Source organism: Tribolium castaneum, chromosome 3 (genome assembly GCF_031307605.1).
Source record: "Tribolium castaneum strain GA2 chromosome 3, icTriCast1.1, whole genome shotgun sequence".
Lineage (NCBI taxonomy): Eukaryota > Metazoa > Arthropoda > Insecta > Coleoptera > Tenebrionidae > Tribolium > Tribolium castaneum.
Window position 1 is genome coordinate 13,577,113 of NC_087396.1, and position 22,792 is coordinate 13,599,904.

The 22,792-nt window shown below is 34.4% G+C and overlaps 1 protein-coding gene across 1 annotated transcript in view; it reads left to right on the plus strand.

Annotated features, from left to right (window-relative positions):
* Nucleotides 1-13,761, plus strand: part of LOC664151 (KH domain-containing, RNA-binding, signal transduction-associated protein 2) — a 77,674-nt gene extending 63,913 nt beyond the window's left edge. Inside the window, exons 6-8 of the mRNA XM_970165.5 lie at nucleotides 6,689-6,896; nucleotides 8,771-9,026; nucleotides 12,516-13,761. Of these exons, the coding sequence (XP_975258.3) occupies nucleotides 6,689-6,896; nucleotides 8,771-9,026; nucleotides 12,516-12,588 (537 nt within the window). The 3' untranslated portion in view covers nucleotides 12,589-13,761. The remainder of the gene's footprint in view (nucleotides 1-6,688; nucleotides 6,897-8,770; nucleotides 9,027-12,515) is intronic.
* The last annotated feature ends 9,031 nt before the right edge of the window (nucleotides 13,762-22,792 follow it).

Genomic DNA, 22,792 nt, shown 5'->3' on the forward strand with positions numbered 1-22,792 from the left:
TTTATAATGTGGTGATTATTCTTTTACAAGTCACGCTAGCAAGTTGGGGAGTTAACGCTTTCGAGGCAAATCCTAATTTAATGTTGTTTGTCCGATCTTGACAGTTTGCCTTCCAATAAACTTTACGGTTCATTATCATATTTATAGCAGTTTTTCTGGAGAAATAATCACTTTATTGTAGGCTCGGGGAGCGCATCTCAACTTCGAGATGCGACGATTTATAAAATTAAGTGTTTGGGACTTGGAAACCATAATTTGCAATCTCTGCAGTTGGTCCTTTTTGTAGACAAAGCAGCTAGAGGTCTCGCCCACTTGTCGCTTGTGAAGTTGCAAACTGTAATCCGGGCTTTATTGTTTCATAATTTTGCAATCGATTTAAAGTTTACCGTCAGGTGCTGTATTAAAACGCTAGTTGTTTATAATTCCTTGTAGTCAAAAATGTGGCTAATGCCGGAAGTTTTCGACTTCCTTAAAGTACAAAGTTTTGGCCTATCGCCAAATAAATCCCTTCTTACTTTAAACAAGGTGATCTAATGGAATGTGTGTTTGTCGAACACTCGATAAATTCGGCCATCATCCAAACTTATTTTATTGTTTTGTTTTCTTCCCTTCTGCGTTCGGGGTCTCAGGACAATTTCATAAGGCGCAATCGTGAAAAAAATCACACACGTTCCCCCTATTAAATTAAGTTGGCAGCAATGTTCGCTCTGTCCCTCGGCGATAAAATAAAACAAAACAATCTGGACCGTCCTGAGTTCTTTCGGAAACACTTTTACGTCGAATTGTGAAGGAAATTAACTCAGATCTTCTGTTTTATAGCACGGATCGAACAATCCGCAGATTTAAAACAAATTTATACCTTGTTTACAAACATTTTTCTCGATCATCACTTTGTTGAAAAACATGCCAAGTTATTTTACAGCTTTGCAAGTTTTAACTAAAATTATGGTAACGATTTTCATTGCCTTCCATGAAATGTTGCAAGTACATTCAGTCAAGTACTTACATTATATAAAATTCATAAACGTTAGCGTTCTCAGTGCAAGTTTTAATATTTCATGAACAGGTGTTTGAATATATTCATAAATTCATTTTCATTGTTATCCAAGTGGGTATTTTTTTCTGGGTCATACATCATGATCGGTAAGACTATCACAAAACTCAGCCGCGTTTCAATTCCTAACTTAGTTTTAGTTGTGCACATTTGAATATTGTTTGCTGAAAAGTAAGAAAGTAACCTGAAAGAAAATTAGATCTCCAGCGGGTCTATATGAGCAAACACAGATATAAATTTAGGAAAAAACTTGAGAAACTTGCAAATTCTTTGAATCCAAACAATATTTCTATCCAAATGAAGTTAAAATTGTTTCCAAGCCAAACAAAAGTCGGAGGAAACTTTAAATGACTTTTGCTATCTGTAAATTTACACAAATTGGCACCGTTTTGCTGTGTGTCCCCTCCAGAAGGTCTTTTATTTATCGCCCAATTATTTTATTTAATTAAATTGGCCAAAGTTATGTGGTGGGACAATCGTAGGCATATTTTCACAGATTAATGTCGCGAATTCAAAAAACTGAAAGCTTATTTATCCCGGAATTAAATCTAATCGATTTCCTCTAAAAACCTTGAAACTTGCTTTATAACCCATTCTGTTGGTGATCATAAATACAGAACTTTGGAACTATGCGTCTTGAATTTCAATCGAGTTATACCTAGATGCCTCAAAAACATGTCATCCAGGTAGTTATTATAGGAGATGTCGGGAGACAGATAAACAATTTTAATATTTCAAATTGCTCGAGTGCTGCTGAGCAGTTAAATTACTTGGGAGAGACTCCGGAAAAACTTTCGGCGCACAAAAAACGTGTTGCGATGGAAGGATACAAGGAGAACATTTAGAGCAAAAATCGTTACAGAAACGTTGAAGTTTAAACGAAGTTTGATGTTAATATTGATGTACTAATTTTTGAATTTTTTGCTGGTTGAAAAGCTCGCCGGGTTTAGCTAAGTGTTCCGTAAATATAGTCTGCTATATCGGAATTTAAAATGAAGCTGCGTCGTAACAACTTAAAAAAAGTCATGCAATCTTGTTAGTGGATCATCTTGGTGTCCGGCATAGCGCGAATTGAGGATGAGTCGATTTCCTACATTACGTGAGGTCGTGCTGGGATGTTCCAGAAGCCCAATACCTTCTCCTACGTTTAGAGAAATCCAATGTACTGAGACCGGATGAAGCCTCGATAATTTCATTGATTTAAGAGTCAATACATTTTTTACCTTTGACTTTTCCACGGAGAGCTGGAGCAATAAGCATCCAGCTGGGCTTTTCTATCCCTATAAATTGGATTAGCTAGATCCATAGTTGCAAAAACATTAAACTAATAAATCTCATATTTATATTTTCGCTCCACTGCTTTATTTAAAGTTATCAGGTGTTTACAAAATTTATACCTTATTTATGGGGCTTTAACATTAATTTAAATAACAACCTTTTGTTTGGGGCACGTTTACACATTTCTATGTACATCTTTCATGATAAGATTTTATTAATTTCTACTTTTATTATCGAGGACCGCGTTACAAATTTATGAGGGGAATTTATCATCACAATGGCGGTACGGAAACGAATACATTTCCTGATATTCATTGAGTTATAGATAACAGCTTTATTTTTCTTTACGAGAGTTCAGATTTTATAAATTATAAAATACGCTAGACCAACCACAATTTATAAATAATATAATTTTAAAACCGCAGCAACAGATAATTCCTGGACGATTGAATGCAGCTTTGTTTTTTCATAAGATAATATAATCATGAATTTGCAAGATAGGTCCTTCTCAATTTGGGTACGAAAATTTTCTTGGACACTTGAGACAAATTGGGCTGTTGTGTTTATTTTCCACTTCAATGCTTTCACGTCGCCTGTAAGTTGGTTTAAAAATACATCGCAGAAATAGTGCCTCTCGGTAATAAATTTTTAACACAGTTGTAAGCGAAAATTATTTTGAATTATTTTATGGATCTGTGTCACCAAACGGACGCATCATTAGTTTTAATATTTATTAAAATTAATTTTGTAATTGACTAAAAATACAATAATTGTTTTTATTAACATACATATAATTGTTTGCATTAATTTTCTGATAAATATGTAAAAATGAATTCATTAAGTTTTTCCTGATTAAGTTTTGTGGAGCTACTGTTGGGATCTTGGTTGCTTATGAAGACATACAATATATAGTTTAGTATATTAAATTTACTCTGTGCAATAATGCTGGGAGGTATATTTATTTAGTTTAATTAGCTTTCTCTATATAGGATTAGATGTAATATAACTAGGTGTAGATGCAGCCACAATACTTGAGGCTCCGTAGGCTATGTGCCTAAATGTTTGACAACTTACGGCAAGATTAATCCATTAGAGTAAAACCAAGATATAACTCATGTACCTTCCTCGTTCCTATTGTATTCCACAGAAAATTATTCGTTTTTATTAAAAAAATACACTTAATGTTAGAATGTCAACTGCTTGTCTTATTCACTTCAAACACTAATGGCTTGCTAAAAATAATTCGATAGAGCTTTTTACCTGTGCCTATTTTTTTTTACCTACTATACAAGACCAATAATTATTTCAGAATTTAAATTATGTTCGAAGGGGCTCTTACTTTATGAATTCTTGTTTAAGACATTGAGGAACTGATTAAATTCAATCATCTATCTATTCAATACAGGAGTCTCTAATTGCGTACCCAAGTATCAAACTTGAACATCCACAAGCGAGTTCGGCCCAGTAAGTGGTGATTATAAAGTTATACTTTAAACCATTGCCAGCTAAGTTTAAAGTTTAATTGGACAAATGATGGTTTAGCAACATGCAAATCGCGTACTCAACGCTATGATAAAATCCGATGAACCAATAGAGAATTTTCGTTCCATTATTAAATTATTTTAATCACTTTAAACAGTTTGCGTGGTGAGACCGCACAAAAACAAATTCTTTTGCATTTTATTTTCGACAGAATGTTTGTTATACTCCAACCGCCTATTATCTTTTCATATGCAGTTTTCCACTTCGGCTGCAAGCCTGAAAACAAAGTTTAAAACCAAATAAAAACGCCAATTATTATTTTTTGTAACTGCACACTTGTGGACGTTCGAGGATTAAAAACCTCGTGAAAATACGAGGTTTTTGTATATCCACCACATTCTTTGAAGCTTTCCATGAATTTAAATTTTCATCAACGCACACTAATCCGGTTTCATAATGGATATAAAGCTATTTGTGGCCGAAAAGTGCACTCATTAAGTATGTGGTCTGCTGTACACCCGAGAATTAAGAATATTTAATCCGAAATAAAATGGAACGTGAAAACCATTTCCCGCTGACGCGTGCTAGCAAACATTCCTCCGTATTTCCGGGACCGGGATAATTGGACAAGGCTGAAATCTTTCGTTTATTACACAGATTGAAACAGAACAGGGCCTTCCCCACAGTTTAGCAAATGAAAAATCTTGTGACGAATGGCGATGAAATGACGTAACAATCAGTAATCAAAGTTTGTGCTTTAGTGCGAGTAACTGTGTCATGTCAGTTGAAACAAGTTTAAGAATTCTTGTAGTCCCGATCTTGAACAAGTACTCCAAACTCTCGAATCACTTCTTATACGTCCACATTGTTTGAACACGACTAAAAGCTTTAAAAATGTTAAATATTCCGATCAAACATTGCATCAAATGAAAATGCTCGAAGACATTTGATACATCTCTGTTCCAGAAAATAGAATCTTTTGATGCGATCGAAATAAAGTCACAAAAACGCCTCTGACGAAATTAGACATGAAGGCGGATACTCGTACCTATATCACATGACAATAATGTCAAAACCATTTAAAGTATTTCGCTTAATCTTTGACACCGAGAGGGTGCTGGAAACCGCTCAAAGCTCGAAAAACGGGGACAAGAAACCCTGATCGAGAATACACGATGCGAGAAGGATTGACACTTAAGAATTTCCTTTTATTGCAGACGTGCCTGCTAGAGCGTATATAATTCCCAAAATCGACCTGACCAATTTTACAAGGCACAAGAAACTACTCCATTAAATATGCCAAGACAAAACCTCTTATTCTCCCCTATTCGATGTTTTATACCTTAATCTTTCTCCTAGTTTCGCTTCACTACAGTCATTTGAAGAATTTTCCTGAAACATTAGCTGCAGCGAAAGAAAAGCCCCCAGTCTGACAGCGCGGTAATTTTTCATTTCACGTGCTTAAGGAGAAAAAATTTTACCTCTCCCACTAACCAATGCTAAATATTTCATAACTTAGCCAAGTCGCGGATTATTAAAGTGCTTGCTCGGAATAGTTTAATTAACTTTTTCACCAAATGTGGAAATATTTTGTTGCTAAATTTTAGACAAATTGCGTTATTACATTTGTCTGGCTGCCCAGAGTGACAAGTTTGCTGCGACAAGAATTTCACATCTCACACAAGAGATGTGTAAAAACGTAAAATTAAACACTGCCATTCTAGCCAAAATCGTTTCAAGTCCTTGCGAAAATCGCTTGGAGGAATAATAAAAGATAATCATGAAATGCCATATGGTTGAGCCTTTAGGATTCATCTATCACTCGATTCATGACAATACAATTTTATAAGTGAGTGATTGAACGAGTTATACCCATAGTTATGGTTTAAGTGGTTTTCTAAAAGTATAAAGGTGGTTAATCCACTGTTCAAGAAGAGGTTATTGATCAAGGCAAAGCCCAGCAAATTGCGAATAAAGAAAAAAATTATTAGGCAGCATCTGTATTTCTTTGATACATTGATACTATGTACAGCATATATAAATATTTTGTGTTGTATACGTTTTTTTATACTTCTCGATTCGAAACAAAAATTTCATTTTTACATATTGGTATTACTACGAAAATAGGAAACTCAACATATTTAGATTCAAATGCCTTGGCAAAAACATGATTTGTAGCGAAAAATGTTATGAGCTGTATTTATGACAAAGACTGTACTTCTGAAATTTGGAGTTTCATATTAAGTGAGGATTTTTCCAGCTCATGCAACTAAAATGATTTTACAAAATTTTAGGTCGCAAATAAGACCGGTAATTGCATCATAAATTTGGAAACTACCGTTGTTCTTTTCTTTCTCGGAACACAACTAACAAAATAACGGAGAGGTTGTCAAATTCCGAGTAATTTCATCGCATGGTGTCTGAATTTTACGATTGTTTCTGATTCGTCGAATGTGTGCAATAGCTCAAAGATATTATTGGTTATTGCCACGGCTATTTATCACCAATAATAATTATGTGATACTGCAAAGCTTATTCAACAATTATCGCTATCCAAATAAAATACCGAAGCACATTATGTGGTTGCTTTGTATATTTCTATAAATTTAAAAGTACATTTGTGTTGGAGTTCATTGGTAAAGCATCATTATAGATAATCAGTAGTGTTCAGTAATCTGTGGGAGCCTTTGTGCAATTTCATGTTTGTTGTGAAATTTCTTATTTGTTTTTCTATTTCGCGCTTCATGTAATATTAATGGCTTGGTATAAATCAGCCCCAACCTAAGAATTTCAATTACCTGAGACAATTTTGGTTTTGGAGCCTCAGCCCAAAAGCTATCCTCATAGAATATTAAGTAGAAGAAATTATTTCAGGACTACAACGACGACATCCGACAGGAACAAATGTGGGAGATGCAGGTGCTTTCGAGTCAAAGAAACAACAACAAAGGAGACGAAGCGAGTGGTGGCTCGAGTTCGGGGGCGGAGTATGCAGGTGAAGACAGATTGAGCAGTGAAACGGTGGAAGCGGGACCAGAAAGCCCCCAAGATGAGCATCCAGCATTGCGTGGCATTCAGCCAGGTAACTGAGTATGAATAATTAAGCCCGATATCGGCTTTCGTAAACAAGTAGTAATGGCATTTCATTTCGAAATAAAATTACCAAGTACGCTCGTGATTAAATTTCTCTTGGAGATATTAAGAGGAAATAGTCTTTTACGTTCAATTTTCCCATAAGTTTCTCAGTTATGGATGGAATTTAATAGTGCTCGAGTTCGAACATTTTGCTATTTGGGGAGCTATATAACTTATATATGTTGTTTATTGTTCGTTCGTACATTGCTCATCGAAATCATCTCTCCTGAATAGAGTCTTTGCGAACAATAATAAATCGCTGGTATTTAAGATCCCTTTACACGATTACCCCAGTGAGGTGAGGTAAGACGTTGAAATACGAGGGTTTATATCGGCTTAATTATCCTATTTACCTGTCCCGTCGTGGGCCCTTAATAAACAATCAGGACATCGCAATGTTTCCTTGGCCGGAAGATTGCGCGAGCTTCAGGTCAACACTTAAATTCAGCAGGGGTGCATAATGAAGTCGCGTATATCACATTCCGTAAATTCCTCCGCTGTGTTGGGTTAATAACCAAGCAGTTCTTCACCGAAACCGCGTATATTTCGCTCATCTTAAGCACAAATTCTTTTTTCTTTTGCTTACAAATCTTACGATGGCTTTTATTTTGCAACAACACTATTGATTCCAATTGCGAAAGCTTTTGAGAGTCTGATTAAAAATTTATACAAGCGAAAAAGGGAGTTGGGGATGGATTTTTACGAATTAATTATTGAGACGCTGTATTTCCATCACAATTTCACTTTAAGAACACAAATAATGAATTCATTTTATTTTAACACAATATTTTTTAATTTTTGTTTCTGTTTTTTTTTATTATTATTCTTATTGAAAAAATCATTCAGTACATTTAGTTTGATTTAATAATTTTATCTCCTATCATACTAATTTACCTCATTCATTTCATGTGTTCTACAACTCGACTAAATACGAGAGGATAGTTTTCCCTGGCTTTTTTCTTTTTTTTTTGGAATGCGGTTTTAGCTATTTCCTACAATTCTCTTCCCTAGTTTATTTTATTTTCTGTTCCGTGATGATTGTCACTAAGAATGTACAAATTGGACAAAACATGACGAAAAGTTAACTACACATAAGTGTAAACAATCTGAGAATGTATTAACAATTTTATTGATTACGTTTTTAATATTATTAACATCGTTCGTTAAACATCGCTATAAAAGTACAAATCCATTCAATTTCCTTTATAATTAAATTTGTGTATTCATTTATTTTGTTGATTTCACACAAAAGTGCATGTTGCGTTTTTGGTTTTCTGATCTTTTGGAGGGTAGTTGCATTAAAATGTTTGAATCGAACTTTTTGCGATTTCAGTGCATCCACAATCCACTGTTTCAATTACATTTGAAAATAACCTCCAGCACTGCACTTTCAGAGATGAATAACCTATTAAATTCTTAAATGAATTTCCAGTTGGCCTGTTTGTGTTTTGTGAACGCTGGGTACTTTTTGCATTTCCCGATCTATCAGTTTTATTGTAATTCATTCAACGAGTAGTAAAGAATGGAATTGATTCTAGACAGACAGTGGGATGATAAAAATGATCGTCGATCGTCGCCTTGAGCCCCCAGGGGTTATAAAATACCCTTCATTGATTTCTCTCATAGCTGAGAAAGCAATCAGAACGGCAACCGTTTCTAAACCAAAATTAATCATAAGACAAAAGACTCTTTCTCTCAGTGTCTGGAAACATTACACAGATGATATATTACTTTGTGGAATCGAAACAGCCTAGATTTTCCATATCACGGCGGTTTCGCTCGGCTTTGATCAGCTTTGTAAGAAATCGTTGGTTTTGTCAGGAACCCCTTCGTCGACGGAGACGACGGCCAGCGCGACCACGGCCAACGGGAGCCAACTGTCCCCGACCAACGGCATTGGCAACGGGCCAGCCACAGGTGGGGTCCTGGGCGTCGGCGGGCGCAAGAGACCGCTGCTGGCGGGAGGACTGAGGACCTCCATGACCCCAACCAAACGCACGGTCATGAGTCTCCTAGCCAGAGCCAGGGCAGCGCAGGCGAAGCAATTACCTAGCACCTTTCAAAGAGGCACACCGGAGTAAGTTGCCTTATTAATTGCATCGTTTTAATTAATTTTTGCCTTAAACCCGAAAGCACTTAGCGAGGTCTTGCGCACCAAGATCGATAAATTACTCCAATAAGCCCAGAAAGCGACGAGAGACGTATACTTATTCATAAAACCACTCCAACTGCAAGCGAAATTTCTTCTTGTCGCCGACCGTAAATTGATTTTGTTCGAGTTATACGAAAGTAAACGCACCAACTTGTAAAACTAAAGTTTCGCCAAACTGGTTCCAACTAATGGTTAATTTCAGTCACATGTTTCATTACCACGTTGCCCCTTTACTTGAAAATAGAATTGTTTTAAACAAGCGTTGGAGCAACAAAACATTATTCAGAAATTTATATCTCCTCGAGTATCTCTTGAGTTGAGGGCTTTTCAAAGTTTTATAGGCAAAAACCAATGGTATTTAATAAAATGAGTCAAAACGAAATATGTTTAATTTTACACGTAACAATATCCATTATCACACAATTTTTTTTATTAAAATTAATATTATTCACCAGTAAAACACACTTTTTCAAAAAACTGAATTAAAAAATTCACACCCAGTGTCCTTAATTCTCAAGCAAATTTCAAAAACCTATTCAGGACTTGGAATTCCACTTGGATGTAGTAGAAAAATACAATTTAGGAGATTATACTATTTTTAAACGGGGAAAAATTTGGTTATTTCATTAAACGCTAGGGGGGAATAATATATTTTTTTCTAATAATTCGTAGGTAAAAATAGTAAATGTAAGGCAAATGCTATAGACGCTATATGAACACAGTAAGTAACGATTATTTATATTTAAGAAAAAATGTTATCAGTATCATTTAAATATTTAGCTGAACAAATCTTATTTTATCTTAGAGCAAACCTTATTTAAAAATACAATACCACTTAACATTTAAATTATTTTATCTAGCATTACCAAGCAAATCCTAATTTATTACTTAGCATTTATTACCCAGCATTTTACAATATTTTACTTAAAAAGTAACAAGTATTTACCTATCAGCTTACTAGTATTTATTACCACCATACACATATTTATTTTTTCACTAGTATCCTTTTTAAATTTTTAAAAATAATTCTTCAAACCTGGCTTTTTCTAGTGTTCAGCAAAAGTCCAAAAACGTATAATTGGTAGTAACTTCAATATCTATTCATGTAATATTACACTAACCATAATTTAATCACACATTATATACGCCATTTTGTGATAGTGATTACATTATTTCAAGAGGTGATTATTTTTTGGTTGTGGATACATTTTGCTAAAAATTCGCTCCACTGATACAAGCTACAAGTTTGTATTTAACTGAGTTATAAAACCTTGCACCATAAAAATTGTGGATTTATAAAAAATTGCAAATTACCATACTTTCATAAAGAACCCCTCCAGCCCTCGTTTGTTCAACTTTTTTACCCGGTATAAATGCATGAAGTGAAAACTAACGTGCGTTAAACTCTTATCACAATTTGCATTCAAATTCGCAGTGATGTCACGCTTTTACTTAAAGGGTTGGTTTGTTAGATAGCTCCAATTTAATATGTATATTACCATCCTGTGCGGAGATTTTTATTTAGGAAACTTGTTGAATGAATAATTAGTGGCAAACTTCGTTAAACTTGATGGCGAGTCTGACATACCTAGAACTAGTGAAGTTGACAGAAGAGGTGTCATATTGGAAACTATCCTCATAAAAGTTTAAATAGAGGGATTTCGGAAGGGATAAAATTGGATTAGTTGCCAACATGGCGGACCACAAATTTACCATTAATTAAATTATAAATTCAAGAATAAAATTATCAACTTCGAACCTACCACGGAATGTTAATTAGTAAGTTGCTTTCGAAATTTATTATTATAACTTATTAAAACCATCTCACCTAATAAGTTGTCAACTTTTGCCTGGGCTTGAGCTAAGCCCAAAACAGGCAAGTTTCTTTAAATAAATTGTGTACTATTATTAATATTCCTCCTCACGGATTATGCCGTAATGTATGCAAATAATAGTGTCGTTAAAAAAGCACGAGTGCGGAAAAGCCGATTTCCCACACTCTAACGCATTCGGGATTTAAGCCGTTTAAGTTTATTTCTGTTACATGTGTTACAAAAAGAGCTAACACGCAAATATCACTCGTGTTCTGTAAATATTCTCTTTGTTTTTTGGTGGGTCGACCCAGTTACACTTGTTTGAAGTAAACGCGTCGTTGACAACTCTGATTTATAGTTCTTATTATTTCGTCTTTGTCGATATAAGCAGATTAGCATCATCAGCATAAATAACGAGCGCCGAAACAGACAAACAAAACACAACTGGAGATCATTGATAAAGATTAGAACGAACACACAAGTTAATTCTCTAACAGTCTAGCAGCTGTATACATGAATAAATCTGTTCTTTGTCCAACAACCACATAAACTATGATACAGGAGCTTAGAACGTAGACATCCTCGAATTTACTATATTCATCATTATTCGAATTTTTAGAAGGTGTCTCGTATTAAAAGCAATTTAAAATCAGGCTGTACTGGTACTTGCATGGCATCACGTTGATGCAAAACAAGATGCAAAAATTCATAATATGCGATTTTTATTCAGACTCCTTTAGCCTTTAGCATCGAACCTGCTCAACATACAAGATCAGCATTTCCAGCATCAAATTTGCACCTGCATCAAGGAATAAATAGGCATCAGTTTGAATTTACATGGGAGATAAGTTCACAAATGTGTAATTTGAATGTAAAATTATAATTTATCGCCAGACCTGGCTAATGGTGTAAACTGGTACAATACTTTGGTTTTGAAATTTATGTGTTAGAGCAAATTTTAAATTGGATTAGAGACATTATTTCAAAGATAGTGCAGTACTGCTGTATGCTGTGTAGAGCAAAAATTTTACGATATGCAGTAAATATTTATTAACTACATAGTGTTCATCAAAATACGAGTACACCATTAATTATTAATTTATTTTACTGATTGAATTCATTAATGAGCATGGCCATCAACACATTAATTATCCTTGTAAGAGCATCGCCCATAAATTGTTTCAGCAAAGGACGTTCCGTTTTATCGCAGCATATATTTTTATAAAGGGATAATAAATATTTTCACATTTTATTATCCTGGAGTAAAATTAAAGTTGTAGAATTTTCCAGAATTGTTTACGGTTTGCTAAATCCACCGTTTGTAATTTGGTCGAAGCTCCACGGCACGCTCCTGAATTTGATGGTTAAATTTGTGGTTGTAATGTTTCGAAAACGACTAAACTAGATTATCGATTGATAACCTAATTGATGCAAATATTTGCTTAATAGACCCATCCCTGATAAAGATAAAGGGTTACAGCTGAGGGAAATTAAATTAAAAGCAAACGCAAAAATGTTTTTCCCGCAATTAACTGGCCCCGGGTTCGGAAATCTCAAGGAAAACCAACGTCGCAACATTAAACGATTTGTTTTGTTCCAGGCGTACTGCAACATTGGTTCCTCTCTTGAGGGAAGATTACATTACGGGAGCTGTTAACCTTAATTTAATTTAATAATTTGAGCGGGCGGACGTACAATTTATTAGGTTTATTTAATAGTTAATGAGAAAAAGGCGATTGAAAATTGATCAGAGGCGAGAAAATTAATTGGAATTATTGTAGAAAATGATTTATCGGTTCCGGTCCCGGACTAGGCAAACACTGACGACATTATTAATTTATTGGTCCGGAAATTCGAGGCTTACTTTACATACGGGCTTTTTTGCGCTTATTTTCACGATGGGATGATTTTAAGCAGTGACACAGAAATTTGGTCTAATTAATGCTCGTGTTTTTTCTGCAAATTTTCAATCGCTTCGTCAGATGTATAAACAGTTTCTGTTTGGATATTTTCGGTGATGTTGACTGTTATTCATTCTAATGTAATCAATTATTACGCAATGCACGGACCAAATATGAATATTTATAATCAAAACACAAAATAGTAGTGCAATTTTGAAGCGTTAAGTTTACTTTTTGTACAGATTTAGATTTTATCACAACGAATTTAAAGAATAAATTAATATAATAATGTAAAAAGAGGATTTGTTCCTATAATGCATATATGGATGCCGTTGTCTTTTATTTGTATTAGTTTGTTTACGTGTTTGACGTTTTATGGGAGATGTGTACATACATATTAGAGAAATCGCATACAATAGGTTTCATTCGCTTTTCTAGAACATATCGACTAGACTTAAATTGTAAGTGTAAGAGTACCTACCTGGAAAAACACAATTAGTTCAGCTCGAGACAGACGTTAAAGCCGAACTAATCCGTTAAAGTTAGTTGCCAAATTAGTTTTTAAATTAGACATTAATATTTTAGATAATGATTGTAACAGTGGCTTTTAATATTGTATGCGTTGATTACAATGAGTGTAATGAAAAATTTTATAGTCACTGTCATTAAATAATTGATAAGGTAAATGTAAGGAACTAAACCGATAATGTTAACTACCTAACTGTAATTTTTAATATTACATTTTACTGTTAGCATGTTTAAAATGTCACAGTTAAAAAAATTAATGTTAAACATATTGTGCTTGCAATATTCACACATAAAGCACTCGAAATTTCTTTCTTAATGTGTTTATTAAATATAAAAATTATAAAATAATATTTAAACTACGCTCTAATCATATGTATTCTGTAATATGTGTAAAACAAATAAACTCGTAAAGAAGCATGTTGTCTTTTATTTTCCCTTAGAACATTTATTTTTTAAAGCGAAGGTAAATATTGATCCTACTTCCTATAGGATATGCAGCCGCGAACATCTCAAACAAAAAATAAAAACCCAACATAACAAAATCTAATTTCTCACACAGATTTAAAAAAATATAGAAACATAATGGATTTTCTGCACGGAATGGTCCCACCACTCGGGTTCGCTGTTTATTCACACGGACGATCGGCCAATCAACTAACAGAATCATAAGAAAGCAATCAAACTTTGAGCCGATAGTACTGGAAACACAACACCCACACAATCCAGGTCTTGGAGATGGAATCAGGAGAGAATTTCTGCGTAAGCTGTATTATGTTACCTGTCGATTGGGGCTCTTCGTGAAAGTTCATACACATTTATTGAGCAAAATAAACGTTCGTTCTTTTATTATTGTTCACCCAATTTAGCTTCTACTCCATACCATCGACTTGGACTTTTCGATAACAGAATGTTAGGCCAAAACGGCCTAAACCAATGAATAATGCGAATATAATTGTACTGAACAAGATTAGGAACCGGAATTCGGAACACTCGACCCTTCAGTGTTTCCTCGTTCAATTCCGCTGGATCAGATAAATAAAGTGTTCTTTGTGTTCATTATCGGGCATTACAATTTGTTAGATTTAACGAAAACACTCAATAGAAACAATTACTTGAAAAAGAAGTTGAGTTGTTGAGAAACTTTTTGTGCCATTTAAGTAATTGTTGTGTCTTTATATTCCCTATTCAGCTTGTTTTATACAAATACACGTTTCTCTCTGTATGGCAAATCAAGTTATTTGCCATCATTTTAAGCTGTTACTTCATGTGTTGTGGTCCTCGGTTGCAAGTATTTTAAACACTCACTGGAAGTGACGCCTCACCACTCACTGTTACACATTACAACCTTGTCTCCCTAAGTGGAAATTGTTAGCTAGTAAACCTAGTAGGTGTCAATATAACTTCAAGGGTCTTGTAACTGCAACGTTATCCAACACATGCGAATAACATGTCTGAAATAATTTATCTGCAGTTCAATAAATACAAAGAAATACCGTCGAATAATGGAATCCCAAATTCGCTAAAATACGGCTCTAGATGTATTCCTTCCGCTTGTATTTCCTATATTTGGAAATTATGCTTCTGGTATTAAATTACTCGAGGGCTTCAGACAAAATCCGTTATCACGAAAAGAAAGCAAGATAACAAGATACAGTGGAACGAGATGAAATCGCTTTAAAATGGTACTCCTTATTTAAAAGAACATTACCATCATCCAGGTGGCGACGCTGCGACGTCGCGACGCTTATCTAATCAGATTTCAAATGACACGTACAAGCGGAATAGGGTGACCGCTTGTTTTCCTTGTAATAAGGCTGTTGTCTCCACCTTTACTTTGTACTTTGTGATTTAGTGAGAAAAATAATAAAACGCTTCCAAGCAGTTAAATTTTCACACAAGTCGAAAGATCTCACTTCATTATCAAAAAAAGGGAGAAGGTAAGTAACTTATTATTAGAGTTTTTTAAATTCTCAAAAGAAGACAAAAGCTCAAGCTTGTCTAGTTCTGACCACACAAATTGATTTACCTTCAAGATATTTTATTAGGTAAGACTGGGAAGTTGAAATATATTGGACATTAATAAAGACCAAATTGAAGTAACATTCTCCACTTACTCTCCGAGACAAGCAATTGAAAAAAAGGCTCAATCTAATTTTGTATAAAATTAGCCCATTAATCTGAAGGAAGTGTAGGCTTTACTAACCAGAACTGAAACTATGTTTACTATAAATTTTGTAAAACTAGTAAAGTGTTGTATCATTAAATTATGAACTTTTTATAAATCTTGTTATCTTGTCATTTGGTATTTAGAGGCTTTCTTGTCTACAAAAGGTAAATACATTAATTTTAACAGTCATAATGCTCTTTTGAATGTTTTGTTAGAAGACTTTGAAAGAAGCTTAACCGTACTTACGACAAAGCTCAAACTAGTTGCAATGTGTGTAATATGTTTTGCACACTCGAGGCTAATAAATATTTTGCTTAGCAGAAATGTAGGTATAATGCGAAAACTCTACTTCAACTGGTAAAGCCATAAAATTCGCGGCGCTAAACATTAAGTTAAAAGCTTTAACACTGCTTCACATAATCAAGTTAATCGCTTCATTAAGTACCCAATTGATTTAGTAAACCTCCATAGAACTCGAAACTTTTCTGAAGCAATAAGCAGAACTGATATTTCATAATTTCTTCGCACGTTAATTTAACATTGCCGATTATTGTGTCAGCGAGGTTAATGTGGAATAATAACGTAAAATCCCGCTTTAATGCTATAGAAACCGTATTTTACTCAAGGAAGTTGCAATGTATATTGTAGGATTCATTAAAACTTTTGACATAGATTGCTCGCTGATGATTATTAAACTTTTAAGGTTAATACGCCGTAAATTCAACCATATGGGAGGTAATTAGTGTCCGCTTCAGCTTAGTATAAATTTGAATTTCTACCAGGAAATTTAAGCCGGCACTTAAGCCTTTGAAAAAACACCAGCTGAACTTTTAATATCGATTGTTGTCCAGATGCAAACCACCTCTTAATTTGGATGCTGAAATCTCGCAACCGATCATTTCCGGGGGAAATGGATTTTAAAAACTTTCGACACGGCGTCAGTGACAAAAGTTCCATTAAATTTCAAAACAATACACTCGAACAGTTTCAAATTTTTGTTAATTATAAATTGACCTGTTCATCAAAACGCAATAATATTTTCGTTAAAAATTCATCAAACTTGAGCCGGAAGCTCCCACGCAAAACACTCAAGTTCAGATTTCCTAAATAACTTCGTGAAATACCACCCGCTTCAGGATCAAATAAATAGGTCGCAACTTTTACACTACCACCCATATTCACCTAATTTGAGGGTGAAATGACCAATACTACTGAATTTAATTTATAATAAATATTATTTAGTGGACTTTTTTTAACACTGCATCAATAGAGATACAATAATATTAAATATATAGTAGAAATTTGGTAAAAGGCCTCACAATAACGCTCGTTTTTTAGTAAACACCAAGCTACAATAACTAAATTGCGTTTATCCATGTTTTCAAAGGCAAACGTTTCATAATTAAAAACTGTTTAAATCTGAACAAAAGAGAGGAAATTGCTGACAAATTTTGTAATCAAAATCCGTGTTATTTGCACCGAAAATGCGCGGTTTAACCAACATTTTTGATCAATTTTAATGCGTCAGGACAATAATTCTGATCAATTCTGCAATTATTATAGATGTAATATTAATCAGAATCCGTCACTTACATGTAGATATGGCACCTCGTTAAAATTTTTAATTACTAGAAAATGTTGTTGCAAACACGAGCATTTCAGCAAGCAATTCCATATGGAGCCGAGTCTTGTGAGTGCATTTATAGAGTGTTTTATTCAAAATTACATAGAAAATGGTATGGAAATGTGTACGTATAAAGTGAGCAAGTCACTTTACATAACTATATAATGATACTGCTATAGTACAAAAGCTCTGGATTATTCAATTTAGAGGAAGATTGTCCATTACAGTACGAATAATGAATAAATCGGGTTATTGAAGTATGGAACATAAGCACATAAATGTATATAAATATTTTGGAAAGCACAAAAACATCAAATATTTATCCTGCTTTATTTTTATAAAGAGGACCAACAAGTAGCTATTGGTTTTATTTACATCAAACTATGAATCTGCAAAAATAAAGCTATAAAACAAACCTCAACCCTTTCTCATTCCAGAATTCTTTTACCCGGATTTATGCACAGCATCATCTTTAAGAACCCGGATAGAGTCTCTTAGCACTTGTGCATTTAATAAAATTATTGTAATTCAAATTCACCCTTGCGGAAAAGATTGATTGCCTCAGATAGAGCCTTCAGTTATAAAAATAATTAAAAAAGGGGAAAATCTGTGATAAAGATTGCTTCTAATTAATTAAATAAAAACAGCACAAAAGACAGTTACGTTTGCGGCTTTGTGAAAAAATGAAAGTCATTATTTTGTGAAGCGAGAATAATTCCCGACAAAAAGTCAACTTTACAACTCCCCAAAGCTCACGTTCAAACAAACGAATACATTTTCAAGTATAAACATTGAACTCTTTTACTTTTGTTTTATCTTCCTCAAAACGAGCTGCAATTTTAATGAAAATTTTTAAACAACTCGGTACGCCGGGTGTAACTCAATTGTAATAAGAGGATCATAACAATAGAAAATGCCACATCCGAACTACAACTTGATTGAAATAGAGCGAGGAATTGTTATTAAAATAGCCAGGAATTTCATTTTAATGCCACGCTTTGCGATTTCCATGACGCGTAATTAAAATTGCTTCAAAAAATGTAATCACTCTGCTTAAATGCAAATCTGAAACTTAATAATAATAAAATTTGTACGTAGTCAGTTTAGGAGGCAAATTGGCATGTAAAACTACAAACGTTTCGTTGTATCGGAAACTGTCAACCCATCAACACTAAACTCCAATTTTACAGCTTTTTAGCCGAACAGGAGCTATCAAAGTGATCCGTGTTTTATTTAGCCGCCTACATACACCTACACTTTCAGAGGCGGGTTAACTGCAAATTGAATATGCAAAAACACTGAATAAATAAAAATATGAACATTATTTTCGCGAAAGCGTTTTTACTTAAACAAATTTTGTTGAGTTACTTTTTACGGTTTTCTACTTTTGTCTTGAGACGTATGTAGTACTAAAACTGTGAATTGAGAATTTTGATTAAAAGCGAAGCCCCGCATTTTTTTTAATCATAATAGAACGGAAATTAACACATGATCAAATGTTAAATACCAAAACCCATTTTAAACATTGTATTTAAACAATGCTTTGAGCTTTCACTTCCTATGCATTATCGAAAGGGGATTTTGTGTTATGACAATATCTAACCTACTGCTGCTTTGAAAAGCGAGGTAATAAGGGAAGTTGCGAACTATTGTAATAACAAAGGCGAGTCTTTTGTGGTGTGTAGTGGAAAAGACATCTAATTCGAAACAATTTTTGAAAGGCTTTTAGGGCTTTTCCTTTTGATATCGATTTGCCATTTCGCTGATGCACCTAGCTTGACATTAAGTTCAAATATTAAATAAATTTTTTTACATAAATAACGGTTTTATCCACGTCAGACTTGTCGGTTTAAATGTATCAAATTTGCGGAGGTTATAAATTGTGGCCAAACGACGTAAAAAGTAGTTCCGTTTTTGTGCATTACCTTTCAGAATCACGGCCATACTTTATACGAATTTGCATACAATTTGCCAACAAAATGAGGAAATAATTTGCGGCTAATAGTAGTAATAATAGTGCGGGTAATGAAATTTTTCACGTCGTGCCTTTGAGTCAATAAATTGATGATACGTGCGGGTAATTTCCGAGCAGCAAATTGACACTTTGAAAATAAATCAGTGGCGCTTACTTGGCCATAATATATCTCCATTAAAAGGGGTTGAAAAGCCGTGTATTTCAGTCTTTCGAGTAGATATGCGGAATTGTAGGGTCGAAATTGCTCACAAGCATTTAAAATATGGCTCCTGATGGCATTTCAGCGTGAATAATATAAACCCTGAGAAGGCGGCACTGCTCAGTTTTCCGATATTCCGCAAGACATCAATAGCCTACGAAGCATAAACGACGGAGAGTGGAAATTGATAGCTTCATATAAATCTAACAGAGCTTCTGCGGTGACACCTGTACAAAGCCTGTCGATCTCCTTCCGGCGCTCACGAACAGGTGCCAATAGGTCCAAACTTACAATGCAAGAGGTACGCGCGCTTAGAGCCCCACTTGGCGCGAGGGCCCTCAGGGGTGACATTTTTCAATCCAACTTTTAACCGAAACGAAACGCGTTCACTCGGAACGCTATTCCGTCAAACTGCAAAAAATTTATATGTATTAGCGAAAAATAGATTCACCACTAGGATAAATCTCCCGCATATCATTCAATACACCAACTCGTACAGCCATCCCAACAAAAATACCTACCGCCCACAAAAGGATTAACATCCCATCTGGATCAAGTCTGAAATTATATTAGTCAACGCTAAGGGGTATTAAGGAAGCTTTTATGCTGGATCTAGGGTTCAATGTATACCCACACAGAAAATCCTGCTAATAATGTTTAGATTTTTCCCAACATCTTGTCCGGGTATAATAAATTTAATGCAGTTAAAGTTTCCGTAAAATCGGCACTATTATTCAATGCCGGGAATTAATTTCGAAGCGATGTAGTTTCATGAAAATTGACAAGGATTTTAAAATTACAGCTCAGTGAGAAAAGCGCCGAAATTTTCCTCATTACATCATTATGCAAATATTTTATTTACAGAGCCGAACCACGTTCTTGAAATTACTTCGTAATTATTTTATTTCATCATTCATTCAAATTTGAAGGGAAGATTAAAATATCTCAGCCCTTTATCAATTATGCTACATATTTATAAACAGATACTTGAGTAATTGTGTCGTAACTGAAGTAGTTACATCACTGTACCTAAAACGAGCTTAGGTTTTATTGATAATAAACTTATAACAATTTCGCCTACCAACACCATAAATTAATACCGCTAAGAACATCATTAAACTCTCATCAAGATTCATGACTTATTTAGTATGGGCACCTAGAGAATTATAAACTAGTTGTAATTAAAACCTCCTCTTCGTTTTTATGCAAATGTCTCTGCTCCATGAGCAAAATTTAATATATTCAATTCTGCCCAAATATTTACTCGGAATGATCAAAATTTGAAAGCCAATTTTTACAACATTAAATTCAATTTAAAATGCATTTTGCTGTCAATACGTTCCAGATTTCATTTCCGAACAATCATAACGTGGTTTCCATTTCCGTGTCATTATACATAATCATTTTCTCGTCGGCATAACATTTACATTCTTCCTTGTAATGTAAACATGGCACTTTATCAGAAAAAACTGAATTTCAATAATACATGCAGTAATTTAACCAAATGCGGCTCAAATCAATAAAAACCCACCACAGCAGTATTTCAAAAATTCCAGTCATTACTTTAATAATAGTCAGTTTCACATACAGTTTATTGTTGTTCACGGTGGTTCAGTTATGAACTCAGCAGACTTGTAATATTGAATACGGGAAATTTGTCGAGGTAATTTGCTCCCCTAACGAGAAAAGCTCATCAATCAGTAGCTACAAGGCTTGCCATCTACATGTAAAGATTTGGCTACACAATTTGAGGGCTTCATTGCTAGTTTAGTGTGTACTCTAGTTTAATAATTATTGTTTATTTCGGATGCGAACGATTCTTGTTCAGTGCTGCGCAACAGTTATACCTATACGTGTAAAATTACAACAACCTGAACCCTCATAAAATCAAATGGATGCTTAAAACCAGGAAGGTATTCAATACTTCGTTCGAAATGTGCACCCATTTTTATAACCAGTGAATTTGGGTGATTTTTAATATCAGGAAATGAACGCAAAAAACTCAAAAAAGTTCACGTTTGTTAGCATGCTTTGAGAACTTCCCAAACTTCTAAATTATCCGGATGGCAAAGTTTTAAGAAGCATCTGATTATCAGAGGTAGATTCCCGAATTTTAAATACGTAAGAGCTACTTTCCATAACAATATTTGGGTATTTTATCTGTACTAGCAGCTTAAATCTCAACAAGCGTTCTGAAGTTGAAATTAATTGATATTTGATTTAGTATGCTAAGAACTACTTCCACCAAAAATTTGCAAAGTCTTTGTAGCACTGCAAATCGCGAAAGTAAGTGGAAAACGATAAGCTTAGAATGTTAACAAGAACAACTTCCAATTTCGCACACTCAAACACTCTCGCTGGTGCCTAATCAGATTTAGTCCTTTATTAAATAAGTCTTAACAAGAGGAAAAAAATCCAATTATAAAAGTGGCTCTTGAACTGATCTGTACACTCGTCAAAATAAAAACTTGAAAGCAGCCCTCGCCGTACATATTATTAGGCACCTCACGTGAAAAGTTTTGCGTTTCCGTGTTCACCTCGTTTCCGGTTATAATGAGAGCCAATCAAAGGAAGAGTTATTCGTGAGTAGACTAAGGTATTGACGAGGGTCGTTCCGACTCGGTTTATGATTAAACCGAGGAAAATTGAAACCCCAGCTATGTTGCTTAAAAGGAAAACGAAAAACTAGAGATAATTAACTGAAGCCTCAAGTTTTCCGACTTGTTTTGTGAAATTTGTGTTGCTGGTTTTTCTACTCAACGAACGCTCTATTGTTCCTATGCTGGTAAAATATTTGTTTAGCGTATTTTCGGAACGTAAGACTTGGAGTGGTATTACTTAAGTAAATTTGAGTCAGGTAAATTAAACAAGTTGAAATTACCGAAAGTTTGTACACAACAGCTCCTATTAAACACCTTGACAGCTAGCTGGAAAGTGGCGAAGAGTTAAATTTTATTGCGTCAGTAAACGAACAAAACGAGCTAAATCCGATCCAAATGATCAGGCAAAATTCTCAAGGCTTTTTCACGGGCCCAAAGCGGTCGCTTGAAAATTTCCATTGTTTCGTTTAAATCTGGATTCATGAGATTATTTTCAACGTCAATCGTTTCAGCGTTACCTCAACGAGACGGATTAAACTCGAGAAAAAATTAATTAATTCTTTCAGGATTCCAAGCACATGGATCATTTCAAACTTAATTTGCGCTCCGACCAAATCGCCTAATAAGCTTTAATTTGGACCTGAGGTTTATGCGACCGATGTATTCGAGCAGTTTAAACCTTGTTAGTCGGAAGAAATCCGTGTTAATTGATTTCGTTTTGAACTGCTTTAGTAAAAAACCAGCTGAAGATCTTTTCATTAAGCCGTGTAAAGCGAATTTATGTCAAAACAACTTTGTGTTGCCGAAATGTATAGACTTTCTTAACTGTGTAATTAAGAACTGGAGGCCTAAAAGGAAAAGTTAATGTAGACGTTGAAAGAGA